General features: G+C 32.6%; 1 protein-coding gene across 2 annotated transcripts in view; it reads right to left on the reverse strand.

The window, feature by feature from the left end:
- Positions 1 to 15,562: 15,562 nt before the first annotated feature.
- Positions 15,563 to 18,715, reverse strand: part of LOC127717617 (histone-lysine N-methyltransferase EZH2-like) — an 86,038-nt gene continuing 82,885 nt past the window's right edge. The window contains exons 17-18 of one of the 2 annotated variants that reach the window (XR_007989272.1): positions 16,741 to 16,905; positions 15,563 to 15,672 (exon numbers count right to left, since the gene is read on the reverse strand). Coding sequence is in view for 1 of the 2 variants with exons in the window: in XM_052223331.1 (XP_052079291.1) it covers positions 15,615 to 15,672 (58 nt within the window). In the remaining variant the exon portion in view is untranslated. The remainder of the gene's footprint in view (positions 15,673 to 16,740; positions 16,906 to 18,715) is intronic. The other variant, XM_052223331.1, reaches the window with a different exon arrangement.

The raw sequence follows: 18,715 nt of genomic DNA on the forward strand, positions 1-18,715 counted from the left end.
GACATTGGAGGATCCAAAACTTGCAAAAGGGTGTGTTCCTTTTCTCGAATTTTATGTTCTTATTGTTTTTCACTTTGTTTTTTTAATCATGTGAACGTTTCTTGGTGTTCAGGGGGTTGGAGTATAACTTCACTGATAACTTCGATTGTAGATTGTTTAAATGGTTGTACACAAAATGATGCGAAAGAACTTTCTGGTATCAATTCATGTGCTCTTTTATGTTACCTATCATTGAAACTTATCAGGGGAGATAGGTGGTGGGGACAGAAATGGTGATTTCAGGTTGGAATTTTCATTTCTGTACGTTGACATCATCATGTGTTACAACTTCACCTCAGTGACATTATATTTTTTCCTAAATTAAGTGAAATATGTAGTAACTTATTAACTGAGACACTCAAAACATTGAAATCTTCAAGGATTCAATTCATGCATGGGTGACTGGGGATAGAAATATGATCACTCTTGATCTTCTTCCGACCGACACGAGTAAAACGCTTGCTTAAGTGGCACTCGTTTGGCTATGCGGGATGTATAAGTACGCAGCCACGTCCGGTCCGAAAGGGGCCGTTAAATCAGATGCCTCGTGTAAAGACTGTAAAGACATGGAGTGCAAATTTTCTATCTGTATCCATATACCGTCATGCCAGAGACCTCATTTCCAAGTGTCAGTCCAAATTTTACCGCTTTCATCCCATACAGCCTCTATTACAAGACCTACATATTGTATTTATTGTTAACTTGTTCTCGTCCTGAACATAAGTGAAATATTTGCCACTGAACATTAAGTAACCAACAACCAATCAAGCAAGCAATCAATCTGAATTCAAGCCTCTTTTGCTAAGAATAAATTCCTCTTTTTTCATGCAAGGAATACAAAATACACATTTTCCACCTGGCATCAAATGTACACTTTTCTGTTCTAATCACCACTCCAACCAGTTAGGTCAGACAGTTTTCAACATTCAGTAATCACATTAATTTGTCAATTGTTATGCCTTTTGCATGATATCTAGTGGGTATTTTTTTCTATCCCTTTCCGAGTATACCAACAAACATCAGCTGTTCTGTGGGACCGTATCTGTTGAAAATGATATATAAAAAGATTTTGTAAGTACTGTAAATCCAATTATTTTCGTGGGTTCCAATTTTCATGGATTGAGGAAAAATACTATTTTTGTGAATATCAATTTGATTTTGTGGTTTTGCCAAAGAGTGTGTACTTCATTTAACATTTAACATTTAAATTCATGATTCACCTCTTATATACCCATGAATAATAATGACTCGGAGTCTCCACAGTAACTGACTGTATGAAAAGTCCCCGTTTTTGCATCTTTCTTTGTATTTTCTATAAATGTATGTAAAAATGGGCCTAATGGTTAATTCTTCTATTTGCTTTGGTGGCCGAATGGTCTAAGTAGTTTCCCAACACTGAGGTTGTGAGTTCAAATCCCGCTCAAGGCAACTGTGTTGGAATCTAATTTTAATTCACTAGGATTGCCAGTTTTCCTTCCAAAGGTCGGTGGATCTCTTGTTTCCTCCACCAACAAAAACAATAAATCTTTTTGCAATTTCTGGATTTCTCACTTCTTTGCATATTGATAAGATGATAATTTCTGCTTTATTTATTCTTAAACTCATTGATTTTGCTAATATTTGTATCCCCTATGGGCTAACAATCAACTACATATGAAAGTAACACAATTCTTACCATTATTTTGAGCACACTTAGCAAAGATAACAAAGTTTTTTTTTAAATTAAAAAAATTATTGCAATAATTTTGAGTTACCATAGTTTACTGTAAAGTAGTCTATATTTCATTATTTTAAGTGCCAAACCTGGTCGAGAGGTTTTAATATCATGTTATAGTTCTTTGTATGCAAAATCTTCATATACATGGAGGAAATAAAGATTCATTCATTCATTTATTCATTCCTTCCTTCATTCCTTCCTTCCTTCCTTCGTTCCTTTCTTCGTTCCGTTCGTTCGTTCGTTCATTCATATATTCATTCATTCATTCATTCATTCATTTTTCAAGGATATACCCACAGACTGGAAAACATAATGCTCCCCTTCTATCATTGATGGGGCATAAATATTGCATCTTTCACTGATAACAGGAATCAAGATCAATTGTGACTTAAAATAACTTTTATTGATATTAGATGGTAAAGGCTTAAAACAACTCATATTCAAATTGAAGAACGTGCATTCAATTTTAAAATATTGACTTTTGCTGGAGATTCCATAGGAATTCCATAGGAGTCAATTAAATTCTGAAGGTACACAATACTGAGAAAAGTAAAAACCCATCTGTTATTTTGAAATGCAATTATAAACTATGGGATCAAACTAATCAGTTAAATATCTGTACATGTGCACACTACAAATGAATTGTTAAGTCATATATAAGTAATTTTTAATCTCACTTAATAAAAAATTCCCCTTTCCGTTTGATGATTTACTTCTTTTTTGTTAAATAAAGAAATGCTTTCTCCAAAAAGATTGTCTCTTAGTGTAAAAATAATATATATCGGAATATATACCTATGCTATTTAGAAATTTCTTCAACTTGCCTGTGGGGAAGAAAGAACAAATAATACATAAGCTCTCCCTGGTTAACACTAAACAAGTAACAAGTAGGATACATATACAGTTACACATCATGCGAAATAAACGAAAATCACACCAGCGCGAAAATTTCCACATTATTATGATATAGAGTTTTACAACTATAATAGATGACTTTACATGTACAGAACTGTCTTGGGCTCTTAATATATCTTGAAACCTACTCATAGAATTACTTTTTACTCATTATTCTAGTTGAACAGAAAGCTACACATATATTTATCATCCTCACTCACCATTATTCAAGTTTTACAGAAAGCTACACGTGTACATATTGAATTCATTATACTCATTCACTATTATTCATGTTGAACAGAAAAATACACATATTTATCATACTCACTCACCATTATTCAAGTTGAACAGAAAGCTACACACATACTTACTCACTATTATTCAGGTTCAACAGAAATCTGCACATATATTCATCAGACTCAGTCACCATTATTCAAGTTGAACAGAATGGTACACATATGTTTATCACACCCACTCACCATTATTCAAGTTGAACAGAATGTTACACATATACTTAGCATATTCACTCAACATTATCCAAGTTGAACAGAAAACTACCTTTATATTCATCATACTCACTCACCACTATATTGAAGTTGAACAGACAGCTATACATATATTTATCACACTAAGTCACCAGTATTCAAGTTGAACAGAATGGTACACATATACCTATCAATCTCGTTCACCATTATTCAAGTTGAACAGAAATCTACCCATTTAATTATTATACCCACTCACCATTATTCAGATTACACAGAAAGCTACACTTATAGTGATCATACTCACTCACCAGTATTCCGGTTGAACAGAAAGCTACACACACACACATATATATCTCATAACTCTGCCCCTTCTATCAGCTTCGTCTTGAGAAATTGTCTGTAATATACATTTGTAATTTAACACAGTTACACTATGTATATAGATTTGAGTTATTCAATTAAAATGAATGGGGAAGGTAGGAAGGGGAGGTTTATCTTTTGACAAAGGTCGTATGTCATTTATGGTTGTATGTCCTTCGATGTCTGCAACATTACCGAAAGAAAGTATGTTGGTTGTGGGAGGATTTTAGAAGTCCCTTTCTTCCCTCCCACATCCATTTTAATGATATAGCCCTTACAAACTCTACTATAATCTGACCCTGGAGATGCATTCAAACGCGATTGCTGATCAATTTTGACAGAATATTCACATTGAAAACTTTGATTATATGCACAATTTGAATTCATTGTAGACCTATATTTTTCAAATTTGAATACCTAATATTTCATTCCAAAACTTTAACTAAAAACATCAAGGGGGGGGTGGGGGGTTGTAATAATGATGATGCAAACAATGGTGGAAAAAATGTATATGAAAAAATTATGAATCCTAACACAAGAACAGACTGTAAAACTGACAGCAAACTAGGTTTTATTACATTTATTAGACTGTGTCATTGGTAAAACAGTTAAGGGATATATATATATATATATATATATATATATATATATATATATATATATATATATAATTCCTGAACTGAACTGCTCAAGTGAAAATCGTCAATATCAAACACGAATTTTGTCATCAGTATCAACATTTTGAAATTGGCTGAACAGTTTTCAACAGCATGGATATGTCATAAAGTGTCATTTTTCAAAAACAAGGATCAAAACTCCTGAACTGCAAAAATGAAAATCCTCAATATCGAGACTGACCCACACTTTTCATCAGTAATAATAAAGTAACATTTGAAATGCATTGGTTGAATGATTCATTAGTTATTACAAGGAAACAACCGGAGCGTCTCAAATTTCGATACCAAAACCTGTTTGTGGGGTTTTACTATTTTATTTTTCTTGTTTGATTTTGATGTTTCTAAAAAACCAAATTCATGCTAGGCTAAGGGAATATCTTCTGTGTTTAATCAATCACCAATAAGTTAAAAAAAAACCTCTCACAAATATTTCACTTCACAGTCCTTTGTAGAGTAATGAAAGGTCAATATAGACCACTCTAAGACTCAAGCCCTTCAAAGAACTCTAATGCTATATCATTTAAATGTCACTGTTAACTGCAACAGGTACGATCTATTTATAGATATAGATGTCATCTAAACATTTACTGATTGCATGTTTACAAGGTATGTATTGGTGTCATCTTTTTTCTTGAACTTATTGTTCATTTTTGAATATATGATCAAAAGGAGATCACGGAGATAACATCTTCAATGAAAGAGCAACCAAATCACAAACAAAATCACGACATATAGAGAGCAACAACAGACAAGTGTCTTCACTTGTATTGTTGTTATTATTATAGATTAACGGCTAATTTAAATAGCTTAAAATAGAAATATGTATAAGGCATACATTAAAGTAAAATTATTTTATTAAAGGAGCTTTTGTAATATTTCAGGGTCCCTCTAGACTTATAGTTTCAACTGCAGGATAATAATAAATCATTGAGGACATTCTGATATATTTAAGGATCTCCATAATTCGATGTCAGGACCATTACAAATAATTAGTCAAAATAGCTTTATCTCAGGAGGTTCTTCAGTATTTCAGAATATCCTTAATATTGATGGAGCTCCATAATATTATTTACAGTGTGCTAGTGACCTAATACGAGATATATGAGGTCAGTGAATTCCATATGGGGTGAGAGCGAAGCTTATGGAATTTACTGACCCCATATATATCGTATGAGGTCACTTACACACTGTGTAACGAATTTATCTTACCGACTATCTTAACATGTGGTATTTAGATCAAGTCTTCAATACCGTTAGTATTAAGAACCTACTACCATTGGTCTATACAAAAACAAATGCCAACAACAACAACTTGTAAGCTTTAAATGTGTTTTATGAATTTATTTCAATCGTTCATCATCAATTTTTTCGTCTGTTGAAACCTTTCAGATTTTCCCTAAACACCGTTTTGTTTTTATAAAGGGTCGTAACACCACTACTATCCGTGTATTGAAATAAGCCCCGCCTACTTACCCCATATGAAATATACATGGTCTCCACGCGGTTGCTTTTAACCAATCATATTCCTAGAAATTTATAGGAGGTAAGATAATTGTATATTCAGGACCTTCACAATTCAATTTCATGATAGCCCTTAGTATCTATTGGAGTCCGCAATTATTCAGGACATGCACAATTCGATTAAAGGATATCCTGAAAATAGAATTGTGGATGTCCTGAAATAATTATGGAAACTCGATAAGACATGTAACTTTTTTTGGAACCCAGTTCTGTGCAACTGGATCACAGCTCTTCATCTTTTCCTGAGATTTTTTATAAGCATAATTGGCTTAACTCCATCATGTTGTCTGACAAATATACTATATGTAATTTACATTGACTGTATAAAGTAAAGAAACTGAAGACATGAGCGACTAATTGTGACTCTTGTGAGACTAACATGGACATCTAAATTGATTCTCTTGACCAACAAGTTGAACTGTGAGTTATTGCTCACACATGATATCCTTTAAAATTCCATCAGAACATTGATAAGCACGTTCCTAAGAAAAATATGACGAAAATTTGATACATGGCCATTATGTGTAAGTGATACTGGAGAGCATGATTCTTATAAGAAAATTACAGTCTCTTCACGGACTAGAACCCGGGACCTCTGTTCGAAGTCAGCGCTATACAACATAGATATGTCTCAACAGTATGATATTTTGGTAGTAAAATGCAAATGTTGAAATTAAAGTGGCAATACTTAACATGTAAAATATGCAAAAACATTAAGTCAATAAACCTTTATTTAAGGTGCAAGGTCAAATAACTTCAGTGGAAATGAGATATGCCAATTCTTAGACAACTGCATACCTAAAATCATTGAATAACGTCAACCTGATCTTATCACAAACTTTAACATGTATACCATGCAAAAGTTTCAGAGTCAATGACTAGGAGTGCATGGTCATATAGTCATCATGGATAAGAGATGTGTCAATGCTAATACAAATGCATACCAAATAGCATTTTCTTTTCATAAAGTGTTCATCTTAAACTGACATAATCACAACCTTTACATGTAAACTGTCCAAAAGTTTAAAAATCAAAAGACCATGACTGGGGGTGGGGTCAAATAATCTGCTGGAAATTGCAAGCCTAAATTTGGCCTTAGTGAATTCATCGAGGCTGTATAACATAATTATTTCGATTCAAAAGAATTAATCCCCAAGGGTATCACCAATTAGGCGGCGAAGTACTGGTTTGCAAATATGGATATTTTTTTATTAAAATTTGCAGTGAAATCTATTTAGAAGTTCAGCAGTGTATATCCCTTAAGCATAGCTCTGATTCCTTGTTCTTGTGTGGTTATACTTTTAGTCTTTTTTTGGTTTTATCAGTTCTTCTTACGTTTGATTAACATATCGATGACCTATAAGAGCTTTGTGAAGCAAGCTTAATAACTTTTTATTTGTTTAGGTCATGGCATCCAGTATACATATACCATGTGGACTTTGTCATAAAGAAAAGGTAAACAATAAAGCTGCCATCTGGTGTTATAAATGTGATGAAGGATTATGCTCAACATGTTTAAGTCATCACAAAAGATCTAAAGGAACACACGCTCATAAAACAATTGATATCAAAAGTTATAACCCATCCATCCAAGCTATCACAGAATGTGACAAACATCATCAACAGCTCAAACAGTATTGTCGAAGTCATTTAATGCCTTGCTGTGATAAATGTGTGTCTACTAGTCATTCAAAATGCACAGGAATAAAAAGTTTATCAAGTGTAGTTGGGAAAACCAACATTGAAAAATCAACGAAATCTGTAGAGACAGACATAAGTTCTATCTTGTATTTCTTTGACCAATTAGTGAACAACAAATCAAAAAACATCAAAACAGGAGAAGATACATATGTAAACATAAAGAAATCAGTTGAAGAAATTAGAAAGGAAATTAACAAACATTTAGACCACCTGGAAAAGAAGTTATGCCAAGAAGCAGATACAATTTGGAATCAGGAAAAATCAAATGCAACTGATTTCATTTTTGAAATTGAAGGGAAAAGGGAAAGCTTAAAAGAAATAAAAACAAATTTACATGCCATCACAGAACATAATACTTCGAAACTCAAATCATTTCTAGGTGTACATCAGATTGAACAACAAGTACACCAATTTCAAATGTATGTTGATAATCTGGAAAATGATAAGCGGACCAAAGAATTTGACATCAGAATGAAACAAAATGATGAGATACAAACTATATTAAGTAAATTAGAATCGATTAAGTCCTTAGGAGAAGTAATTGTTGTAAAGACAGAAATTGATTTAAACAGAGGAACAAGAGTGAAGAGAAAAGCACAAGTAGAATCAAGAGAACAATCTAACATAAACAACATGACCATGAATATTGATACAAAGATAAAGACCAACATCGGGCAGTGGATTAGCGGCATTATATGTTTGATGGATGGAAGAGTAATTGTAGTAAAAGGAGGTGGTAAAGTTATCCTTCTTACTGCCGATGGTAAACAAGAGAAACTTTTACCAATACCCGAAGGAGCCCAGAGTGTTACACAGATCAATCAGAATACTATTGCCATAAGTTCTCCTTTTGATAAAACCATTAGGATCTTCAATATGGAGAAGGATACAGTAACCAAAGTTATCAAACTAGACAAAGTATGCCATGGGTTATCATTCTTCAATAATACTCTGGCTGTAGGTTTGATGGGGCATGAGGGTGGGGAAATTCATATACTAGACCTGGATGGAAATACACTGAAGACAATGCAAGTTCAGAGTGAATCAGACTTTTTTAACGTTGTTTATCATAATGACAGAATAATCTATAGTGACTCTCGTGGCAAAGCAATTACATGTATTGATGGATCAGGTAAACAGATCTGGCAACATAAGCAGAATTTATTAAGACCAGAAGGACTTTGTACAGATGCTTATGGCAACATCATTGTGGCAGACGTTGAAGCTGATAGAATAATAGTAATATCAAAAGATGGACAGAATTGTAAAATACTGATTAGGGAAGAAGATGGACTAAAGACTCCTACATGTATTTATTTAAAGCATAATGACTCTACAGGTCTTATATGTGATTACACTGGCACGTACTTGGCAAAAATTAAATTATCTTATGGATAATATACACATTCAAGAATATTAAGATATTATCTGCCTATGAAAGGGATAAACATATACGCCAGTAACAAGTGGAGATATTTGAAAGTGAGAGGAAATATTGTTCCTTTTTATTTCGTAGAATTTAATTATTGTTTTACAAAATGTATTGTGTGAATCATTCTGCCTATGAAAGGGATAAACATATACGCCAGTAACTAGTGGAGATATTTGAAAGTGAGAGGAAATACTGTTCCTTTTTTATTTCGTAGAATTGAATTATTGTTTTACAAAATGTATTGTGTGCATTTATAGCAATATTTAGATAATGTTATGTGAATAAAATTATTGAAAATTGTATAAGATATATCCTGTGTGTGTACAGTAATTAATACTGTAATTGATTATTGAAGAAATTGGAAACAAAAGATTCTTTGGAAAGTCACATAAATTTAGGATTGACTGACTGACACCACAGTCCCAGGTTAGTGGGAGGGTTGGCGCCTTCAAACATGTTTAACTCCTCCACATTCTGTATGTGCATGTCCCAACTCAGGAGCTTGTAATTGAGCGGTTGTCGTTGGTTCATGTCTGCCATATTTGTTTATCGTAAAGTGTTTTGTCATAAATTTGGCCGTTAGTGTTCATAATTGAATTATTTCAAATTTTTCATGTCAGGTCCTTTTATATCCGACTATACGTTATGTTTTTTTCTTCTCATTTTTGAAGGCCGCGCGGTTGCCTATTATTGTTTACATCCACTTCATTTGAAGTTTGGTGGATAGTTGTCTCATTGGCAATCATACCACATCTCCTTATTTTTTTTTATTGAAAATACGTATTTGTTGATATAGGAATAGAATCAAATTCTACTTTTTTTATCAGCTTAAGCTCCATTCATTGATTTAAAATGATTAGAGACACATTTTATCCCTGACCAGGAAGATGAATAAAATTGTCACTTAAATGAGTTGTTATAAAAATTATTTTTTCGAAGTGATTACTTCACAACCGTTTTAGCGCTCCTGTTTGAAACATAGTTTTACACTTTACTATTACCTTTTACCTTTTAGGACCGTAAAAGAAACTTTTTTTTAACAAAATCTTTGATTATGTTTAGAGCCCTTTAACTAAACAGGAAGCTTCAGATATACTATTTGAAGACGAATTCCAACCTGTTAATGTTTTGGATAAAAATATAAAAATTGGCACTCCGAAATCCATAGTAAAGGGGGCAATAAGATTTATAACATTTATAAAATTATTCAATGAGCTCCTTCGTATTTAGTCACTTATTTTTTCGAGGAGATTGTTTGGGGTTTTAAAAATATGTCCATATTCTGTGTTCAAATCTAATATTATGCAGATTATAATTATTTATTTTCCTCTATTTCTAATTTGTAAACAAGAGTTCACACACTGAAATGTCTCGCCTGCGTAACTGACCATTGATTTTATGTTGAAAGTCTTAACAATAAAGGTTTTACTAAAAGTATCACATACAAATAAAATTTAACATTATGACAATGAGGTCAAGGTTATATAAATCCTGTTGTACAGAAATGTACACCTTACAATTATTCCATACACCAAATATAGTTGACCTCTTGCTTATGGTTATTTGAAAAACAGACCAAAACACAAAAACTTGACATTGATCGATTGGTTGATTGGTGTTAAACGCCACTTTTGTCACTATTGCGCTGTTTCGTGGAGGTCAGTTTTTATTGGTGAAGGAAGCAGGTGTGCCTGAAGAGAACCACCGACCTTGAGTAGGAAAACTGACAATCATACTCAATTAAGATTGGAGTCGAGTGCACCTGCCACGTGCGAGATTTGAAACAGAACTCAGTGTTGACAGTAGTAAGACCTAAGAGACAACCTAGCCAACGAGACCCCATTAACTTAACATTGACCAATGAACCATGAAAATGAGGTCAAGGTCAGATGATACCTGCTAGCGTGAACACCTTACAATTATTCCAAACACCAAATACAGTTGACCTATTGCTTATGGTAATTGAAAACAGACCGAAGCACAAACTATTGACTTTAACCAACGAACCATAAATATATTTAATTGATAAGTTTCTGGAAATGTTCATGGATAGAATGTATAGAATGTTATGATCAATGTACTATATTTTGTGTATCTCGAAGGTAGTGATAAACCTTGGAAGATTTTGATATCAAGTCAGTGCCATAGGGTTTTGATTGCGATTCATGCAATCTATACCTAAAAATGAGGTCAAAGTCACATGATACCTGCTAGACAGACATGTACACCTTACACTCATTCCATACACCACACATAGTTGACTTATTGCTTATAGTTATAGACCAAAACACAAACACTTAACATTGACTGATGAACAATAAAAATAAGATCAAGGTCAGATGATGCAAGACTGACATGTACCCCTTACAATTATACCTATACATAAAGGTAAGAGATAATCAAAGCGCAAATGCGCTGTAAAGGCAGTTACAAATGTACCTTCAGGTTTTGTGATTTTATAGGTCAGATTGATTATAATCAAACATATTGCTTTTCAGGACTGGATAACAATATCAGATATTTAGACATTTTTCAATTATTATGGCATGTAAATGGAAATACTACATTGCATTTCCAAAGAACATATTATTGCATGAGTATATTAATGCACTAATGTCTTATAAATCAAAATTTTACCAGCTATAGAGCAACTTAGAATTGACTTTTTCGAGAAACAAATTGTTTTTTATTTATACTCAAAAATGTGAAAATGACTATTTAGGGTCATTTTTGGTTTTCACTATTTGTGGTTATTCACATTTAGAGTTTAAACAAAAACATTCCAGTTCGCCAGGATGGCTTGGTGCGAATTTATCTCAAAAACATTGGGTTATATAATGCATCTCGAAAAAAACACTTTTTCCAAGAAAATCATTCTTAAAAAAATTACTCCGTGGAAAAAGGTTAATAATTCCAAGTATGACTGCAAGAAATTGCCATGCTAGGTCACTAATTATTGTTTGTGATTGTCAATGTCCAACTCAGAGAAAGATGATACTGCCATATTTTTGTTTTGTATATAACTCTGGTTACTTAAGAAGGATGTAAAGTTGCTTGAGATAGTGATTCAAAGTACGATTGGATTATGAAAAGTCATAGTGGATGTATTACTATGGATTTTACAATGTACTTAATTAGGTTTACTTAGGAATATATAAACACCAACTTCAATGTTGAAGCCAGATTACAGTATTGTAATTTTGGTGGATTAAATAAATAGTTAAATTATATACAAGACTTGATCATGTCTTTAGAAATAGTTACATTATTTGAAAGATCATGGTTAGGAGCGCTCCGAATTATGCCTGGATGGCAGGAGAGTCAAGACAATAAATATAATTTCATGACAAAGATGGGTATACAAGCCTGTGATTGTGTATGAGGAACATTGTCTGGCATGTGAGCGATTCTAAAGGAAGAGAATAGGGTAAATGAATTGTATAGGTAACGTACTGCTTTGTTTCAAACATTTTAAAATATATAAGCTATAAAGCAGTGAAATAGTGAACACTTATTTGCTGAGTTGAAAGTTTATTAAAAAAAAAACGGCTTCAAAACCTTCCTATCTTGTTTTAATTGACAAGATTCCACTTTTCTATCAATGCCGTTATTAATTTTAGTTATCTTTGGCATGTGCCATAAACAAAAGCCATACCGAGTAATTTAAATATTCGATCACCTGTTGTTTGTTCAATCAAACTATTATCACTTGTTAATTAAAGACCAAACAGCCTATTGTTTATGCGCATCAACTAACGCAACTTGGTAGTGACATAAAAGCTCTATGACGTTGTTTCTAGCCATGAAAAAACGTCAAATCATAACGTCCTATTTCGCGTTTTTCACGGATTCCAACATGGTGTACGCTTAAAATTACGTCTTCCAAGAAAAGTGGAACTAAGCGTCGCGCTGCTATTTAGTGGAAATTAAACACGAATGGACACAAAAGATACTACACTATCTGTGACTTCCGTACTAATAAAATAATGAAATATAAATTTTGAACTCGGCTTTTTGCATTTGCGCCGATCTGCGTTTAACTTTTTTTCTTTCACTTGCGCCTATTTTGTCTTTCATTTGCACCGATTGTGTACAGGTAAATTATAGGTGAAAGTTATTTTTTTGATTTTTAATATAAACCTCTCCCGTTATCCAACTAAACATATGTTATGAATTGTCAACTATATAATGTATGTAACTGTTGTCCCCTGCTCACAAAGGGGCGGTGGGAGTAGAATTTCGAGCAGGATAAATCAATTTAAAAGATATCTGTGCATTCTGCTTACATCAATACAAATCACGGAATAAATTTCTATTTACAGCATTTTAAAGCACCACAATAAAATCCATTAAAAAAGTATTACAATGAATTAATTATTATCTGTTCTTGCCGAGTATTTTATATGCTACACATCTGATATATAAAAAAGAAGATGTGGTATGATTGCTAATGAGACAATTCTCCACAAGAGATTCTCCAATTATGATAAATGGATGTATAACGTTTTAGAACCAAAAACTTTAATTCATATATTATACCTTTAATTTTAATGTCCTTATATTTTAAATATTCATAAATAATGAATCCACAAGCTAGATGGAATAATTTTAATACGCTCGTCTTAGTCAGAACACATAATGGTATAAAGAAGTCCGTCCGTGCTTATGTCTGTCCGGCTGTCAACAGTGGCGAAGGAGTGCGCTAGGGCAAACTTCTGAAACTGACGCGACGAAAAAGCCCACACATCTAGTCTGATATAGTCAAACAGTCTGTAAGTTAGCCAGTGTAATCTTTCATTTCTCTTTTTATTTTAAAAGATTTTGCTAATGAGTGGAAGAGGACAAAAACAGACTTTCCTTTCAAACGCGGCGTAAAAGGTTATTTCGCTCAATTTTTCATTCCAACGGATGATTTGTCTGACAGAAAGTTAATTTTGTGCGGCAACAACATCATGAGATCTGATACTGATACATACATTTGATCTCTTGTATTACCAGATAATAAAGTAGATGAATATAGTTGTTATTCTGGAAAATTAAAATGTGGGTTTCAAACGTCCAATTTGAGATTTTTTTCAAATAGTGCGCCACCAAGGAAAACATGTACTATGACGTCAGATTCAATGTTCTGAAGAACGACAACTCTTTTCTTCAAAACGAACTAGAAAAAAATATGAATATTACTCATAACTTTTTTGAAAGGTCGGTGACATATACTTTTTTTTTGCTTTATTTTATAGAGTACACATGGCATTTTCTGTCTTGAAATTTTTATGAAGAAATCACTGGTAGATATTTTTTAATACTGGAAACGTTTTTCATTCTTACGTTTTATTTTTGGCGGGAATAAAATAAACCATATTTTCAAAGATCAAAACAATAAGAGTCTTAAACTCTTGAACCTGTATTTTATAGACTGAGTTGGTGACCCCCAATTTTTTTCATCATATTTTGTTCCTCAAATCATGAAATACCTTCACACAAAATTTGTAGGAAAAATAACTGGTTGAACTGAATAGGCTGTTTGGTCTTTAATAAGCATTGGGCTAGTGTTAAAACCAACATAAGCGTGATGTCTGTTAAACCTGATAAATTCGGTACTCTCGGGTTTTTACATCTTCAATTCATAGAGGTAAAAACTCAAGCATATCGAACTTTTCACTGATTCCTGAATGTAAACGTTGGCACTGTTTGTTTTGGATTTAAAAAATCTTTTAACGGACCTAATAGATCGAAATTGTTTACCTGACAAAGGGACTGACATGATAGCTATGTTGGACAGTCAGACGATTTTCAACAGCTCTTGTTTTTCGATATATCCCCGATGGATATTGATAGCTTAGTCGGATTTCGGAAATTCGACGTACCAAATGTTCTGATGAGGAAAAAAAAAATTATCGAATTCCCGATAAAGCTTAGTTATTATGGCCACTAGGCATAGTTCAGTCTACTTTTCATTATTATTTCAACGACTGAAATCACCTCAAAACAACTTAAGATTAAATACCACTCGAAATAAACCCAAAGTCTTTCACACGAATTTTAAGTAATAACGGTAAGTGGAACGGTTGACTGCTCATAATGCAAAATGCAACTCTATGGGAAGTTTTGAAAACTAACAAAAAACACAGAATATCATAAATAGAAGAGGAAAGAATCCCACTTTTGGGGATTTTTGTGATGACGTATTTACCCTCCACGTAGAAACGAAATGGCTATTGCCTGATACCATTAAAGGAACCAAGACACTGCCTTCAAAAATGATAGATAATAAGAAGTTTAAGATACTTAAGAGTTACCTAACTTTAGAAGGGTTATTGTTTGAGGATAACTTCATTCATTTGTAAATTTGTTTCAATGGGAGGACACAACATAATTTGATTGACTGGTATGGTATTTGTGTACTTTTTATATTACCTAAAGAGCATTCACTATTATTGGGGAGATAGGTGGTGGGGACAGAAATGGTTATTTCAAGGTCAACATGTTGACCATATGACAAAATCTACTTTTATTGGTTGTTGGGTTGTTTTCTCAGATACAACATGTCCATTTTTTTTCATATATTATTTGAAATATTTAGTAAAACATTCAAAACATTAAAATCTTTATTCAGTTCATGCAGGCCTTTTGTACATGAATAAACTCTTCTTTTTCGGCCAAGATAAACAAAATGCACATTTTCCCATTCTTTTGTTATCTTCGCTACTTGAACCAGTTTGACCAGTCAGTTTTCAACATTTACAATGTCAAGTTTTATGCTTTTTGGACGATACCTAGTGGGTAGCTTAGGAATTTCCATCTCTTTCTATACCAACAAACTTCAGCTGTTCTGTTGGACCATATCTGTTTCAAAATAAAATAAATACTGTGATTGCATTTATTTTCCCGGCTTTAGCAAGCAGAAAAATAATGTGAATGAAAATTAGGTCTTCCCTTATATAAATACATCAAGAAAATTCGAAAATTTCGGAAATATATTGATCTGAAGTCGGCTAGAAAGAAATTTCTTAAAAAAAAATCCCCGGAAATAAGTTGTTTTACAGTAATAGATTTTGTAAGTAACTGACTATGAAAGGTCCTTCCTTAATGCATTTTTCTATATATGTAAAACAAGAATGGCCTGATTGTTGCTCCATTTAAAATTTCTGGTTGTTGCACTACTTTACATATAGACATTTATATAAAAGATGATAATTTCTATTCTCAAACTTACTGATTTTGCTATTTATATTTAAGATTGACCTACAGTATGTTGTCATAGTTATTTGTCACCTACAACTTTATTCTTTATTTGAATTAATAACACATAAAAAAAAATCATTTTGAAGATATTATATTTTAACAAACCATATGTTCAGAGGTGCAGAATTGTCTAAATTCTGTTTGTTTCTTTGGTGATAATTTTTCTTCTTTTGTAATTGTTTTCTCCTCAATTTATCAAAACTGGACTAGGAATAATATTTTGAAAAAAATTGGATTTGTATGAATTAAATAGTGAAAAATGGCAAATTAGGAATACTTTTAGTCATGCAGTGCTACCATAAAGAATATATGAAAGTAAAACAATTCTAACCACTATTTTTAGCACCATTTACACACATTCTAAATATAAAAACTTTTATTCAAATAGTTCGTTTCTATGTATGTTGGCGGTTGTTTTTGTTGCCCTTCAGTGTTCCTGTTGTTCCTTCGTTTTCCTCCATAGTTGATGTGTTTCCCTCGGTTTTAGTTTGTAACCGGGATTTGATTTCTCTCAATCGATTTATGACTTTTGAACACCGGTATACTACTGTTGCCTTTCTTTATTTACTTTTTTGATAATATTGTACTCTGAATTATCCAGCTTATAAATATGATATTGAACTTTAACTAGACAGTAAAAAATAAATTCTTTTAGCTTTATAACAATACCTATAATCAAAGAAATGTTCTTCTCCAGCCTGTACAAGTCTCTTTGTGAATATACCAATCATATGGTCACCTTGACCTTCATTACTTTAGCGTAACAATTAGGATTAACGGAATTGTTGGCGAATCTGATTTTGTTTTCTGTCCTTGTAGCATCAACAACAAAGTCTGGAAGGAACAAAAGTAGTCTTAAAATATTTGTAAATTCCTCAAATTATCGAACACTTTTATTATAAACATGATAAATACAAAATTCATGCCTCTTCTTAGTTAAATAAAGACAGAAAGAAATTACTCTCTTAAAAGATTGTCTCTTAATGTAAAGGTACATTTTATAAGATATCCCTGTGCTTTTAAGAAATTTCTCCTGGTGCATATTTGAAAGTTATCATACATATTTTTGTATTTGTACCAACTGTACTAAGGTACAAAGTGTTAATAAAGTCTATTTTCACATCAAATGAGCAACAATGGCAACAAACCATTTAAAAATTGGTATATTTTGCCAAATTTCTTGATTTTCCTTGTTTTGCACCAACTTTTATATATGACTTAGATTGGAAAAGTATGTGCGCACTCAAAAAACAACTTTCTATTTGGTGAGATTATGTAAATAGCTATACTAAAGCTTCTCTAAAAATGTTTTGTTTTTTCCTGGCTGGGAACAATGTTTCCACAAGGGAAATGTTGTTGGAAAACTGCTAATAATCAGCAGTTTGCATAAAAAAGTCCATATAATGACAAATATTAATCAAATATTAATCACACTCACTCACCATTATTCAGGTTGAACAGAAAGCTACACATATATTTATCATACTCACTCACCATTATTCAAGTTGAATAGAAAACTACACATATATTTATCATACACTTTGCCCCTTCTGTCAGCTTCGCCTTGAGAAATTATCTGCAATATACTTCTGTATTTCAACACAGTTACAGTATGCATTGAAGAATAAGGGATTTTCCATTAAAATGAATGGGGAAGGTAGGAAGGGAAGGTTTATCTTATGACAAAGGTCGTTTATCATTTATGGCTGTATGTCCTTTGATGTATGCAACATTACCGAAAGAAAGTATGATGGTTGTGGGAGGATTTTGGAAGTTCCTTCCTTTCCTCTCACATCCATTTAAATGGAGTACCCCTAACAAACTGTACTGAAACCAGACACTGGTGATGCTTACAAACACTATCCCTGTTCAATCTTTTACAATGAACAACTAAGAGAGTTGTTAGCCAAGGGACAAAAATATAGAATTCCCCAGCCCATCAACTGGAAAAAAAACTTCAGGTTACTGATGGATTGCATCATGTAGTTGAAGACTATGCCAGAAAATGGGTAAAGCGCGAGTTAGTTGAACCAGAACTGGACACTTTGTCTGAATGGATCAAAGCTATTCGATCATGCATTCAGAAACACACTCAGAAACTACGATGTACTATGAGCACAATGGTTTCTAACCCATTCAAGAACCCGGAGTTTGTGGATGCTTTATCCTCTTTGCACGACAAACATGTCGTTGTTCCAGCAGATAAAGCCTCCAATAATATTGTCTTCATATGTAAAAATCATTACTTGGAATATCTCACAAAAGAGCTTGAAATAAACAGCAAAACTGGTAATCTTACATATTCTTTAACATCATTTAAGGATGAAATGTTTCAAAATCACAAATCTGTCCTACTTTCTTTTGGTATTAACATCAAAGAAAAGGAAGAAAATCTACCGTCATTATACTGATACCAAAACTACACAAAACTCCTTATAAAGAACAATACATAGCTGGATCATCAAGATGTTCAACTAAACATCTTTCTAAAGTGCTGACTACTATTCTTTCTACAGTAAAAAATGGCCTTCAAAAATATTGTGATGAGATATATTCAACCAGTGTTGTCAATCAGATGTGGATTCATAAAAATTCTACCTAAAGATTTTATATCACAATCTCTGTAATTTTGCAGCAACATTAA

This window comes from Mytilus californianus, unplaced genomic scaffold (genome assembly GCF_021869535.1).
Source record: "Mytilus californianus isolate M0D057914Y unplaced genomic scaffold, xbMytCali1.0.p SCAF_10, whole genome shotgun sequence".
NCBI lineage: Eukaryota > Metazoa > Mollusca > Bivalvia > Mytilida > Mytilidae > Mytilus > Mytilus californianus.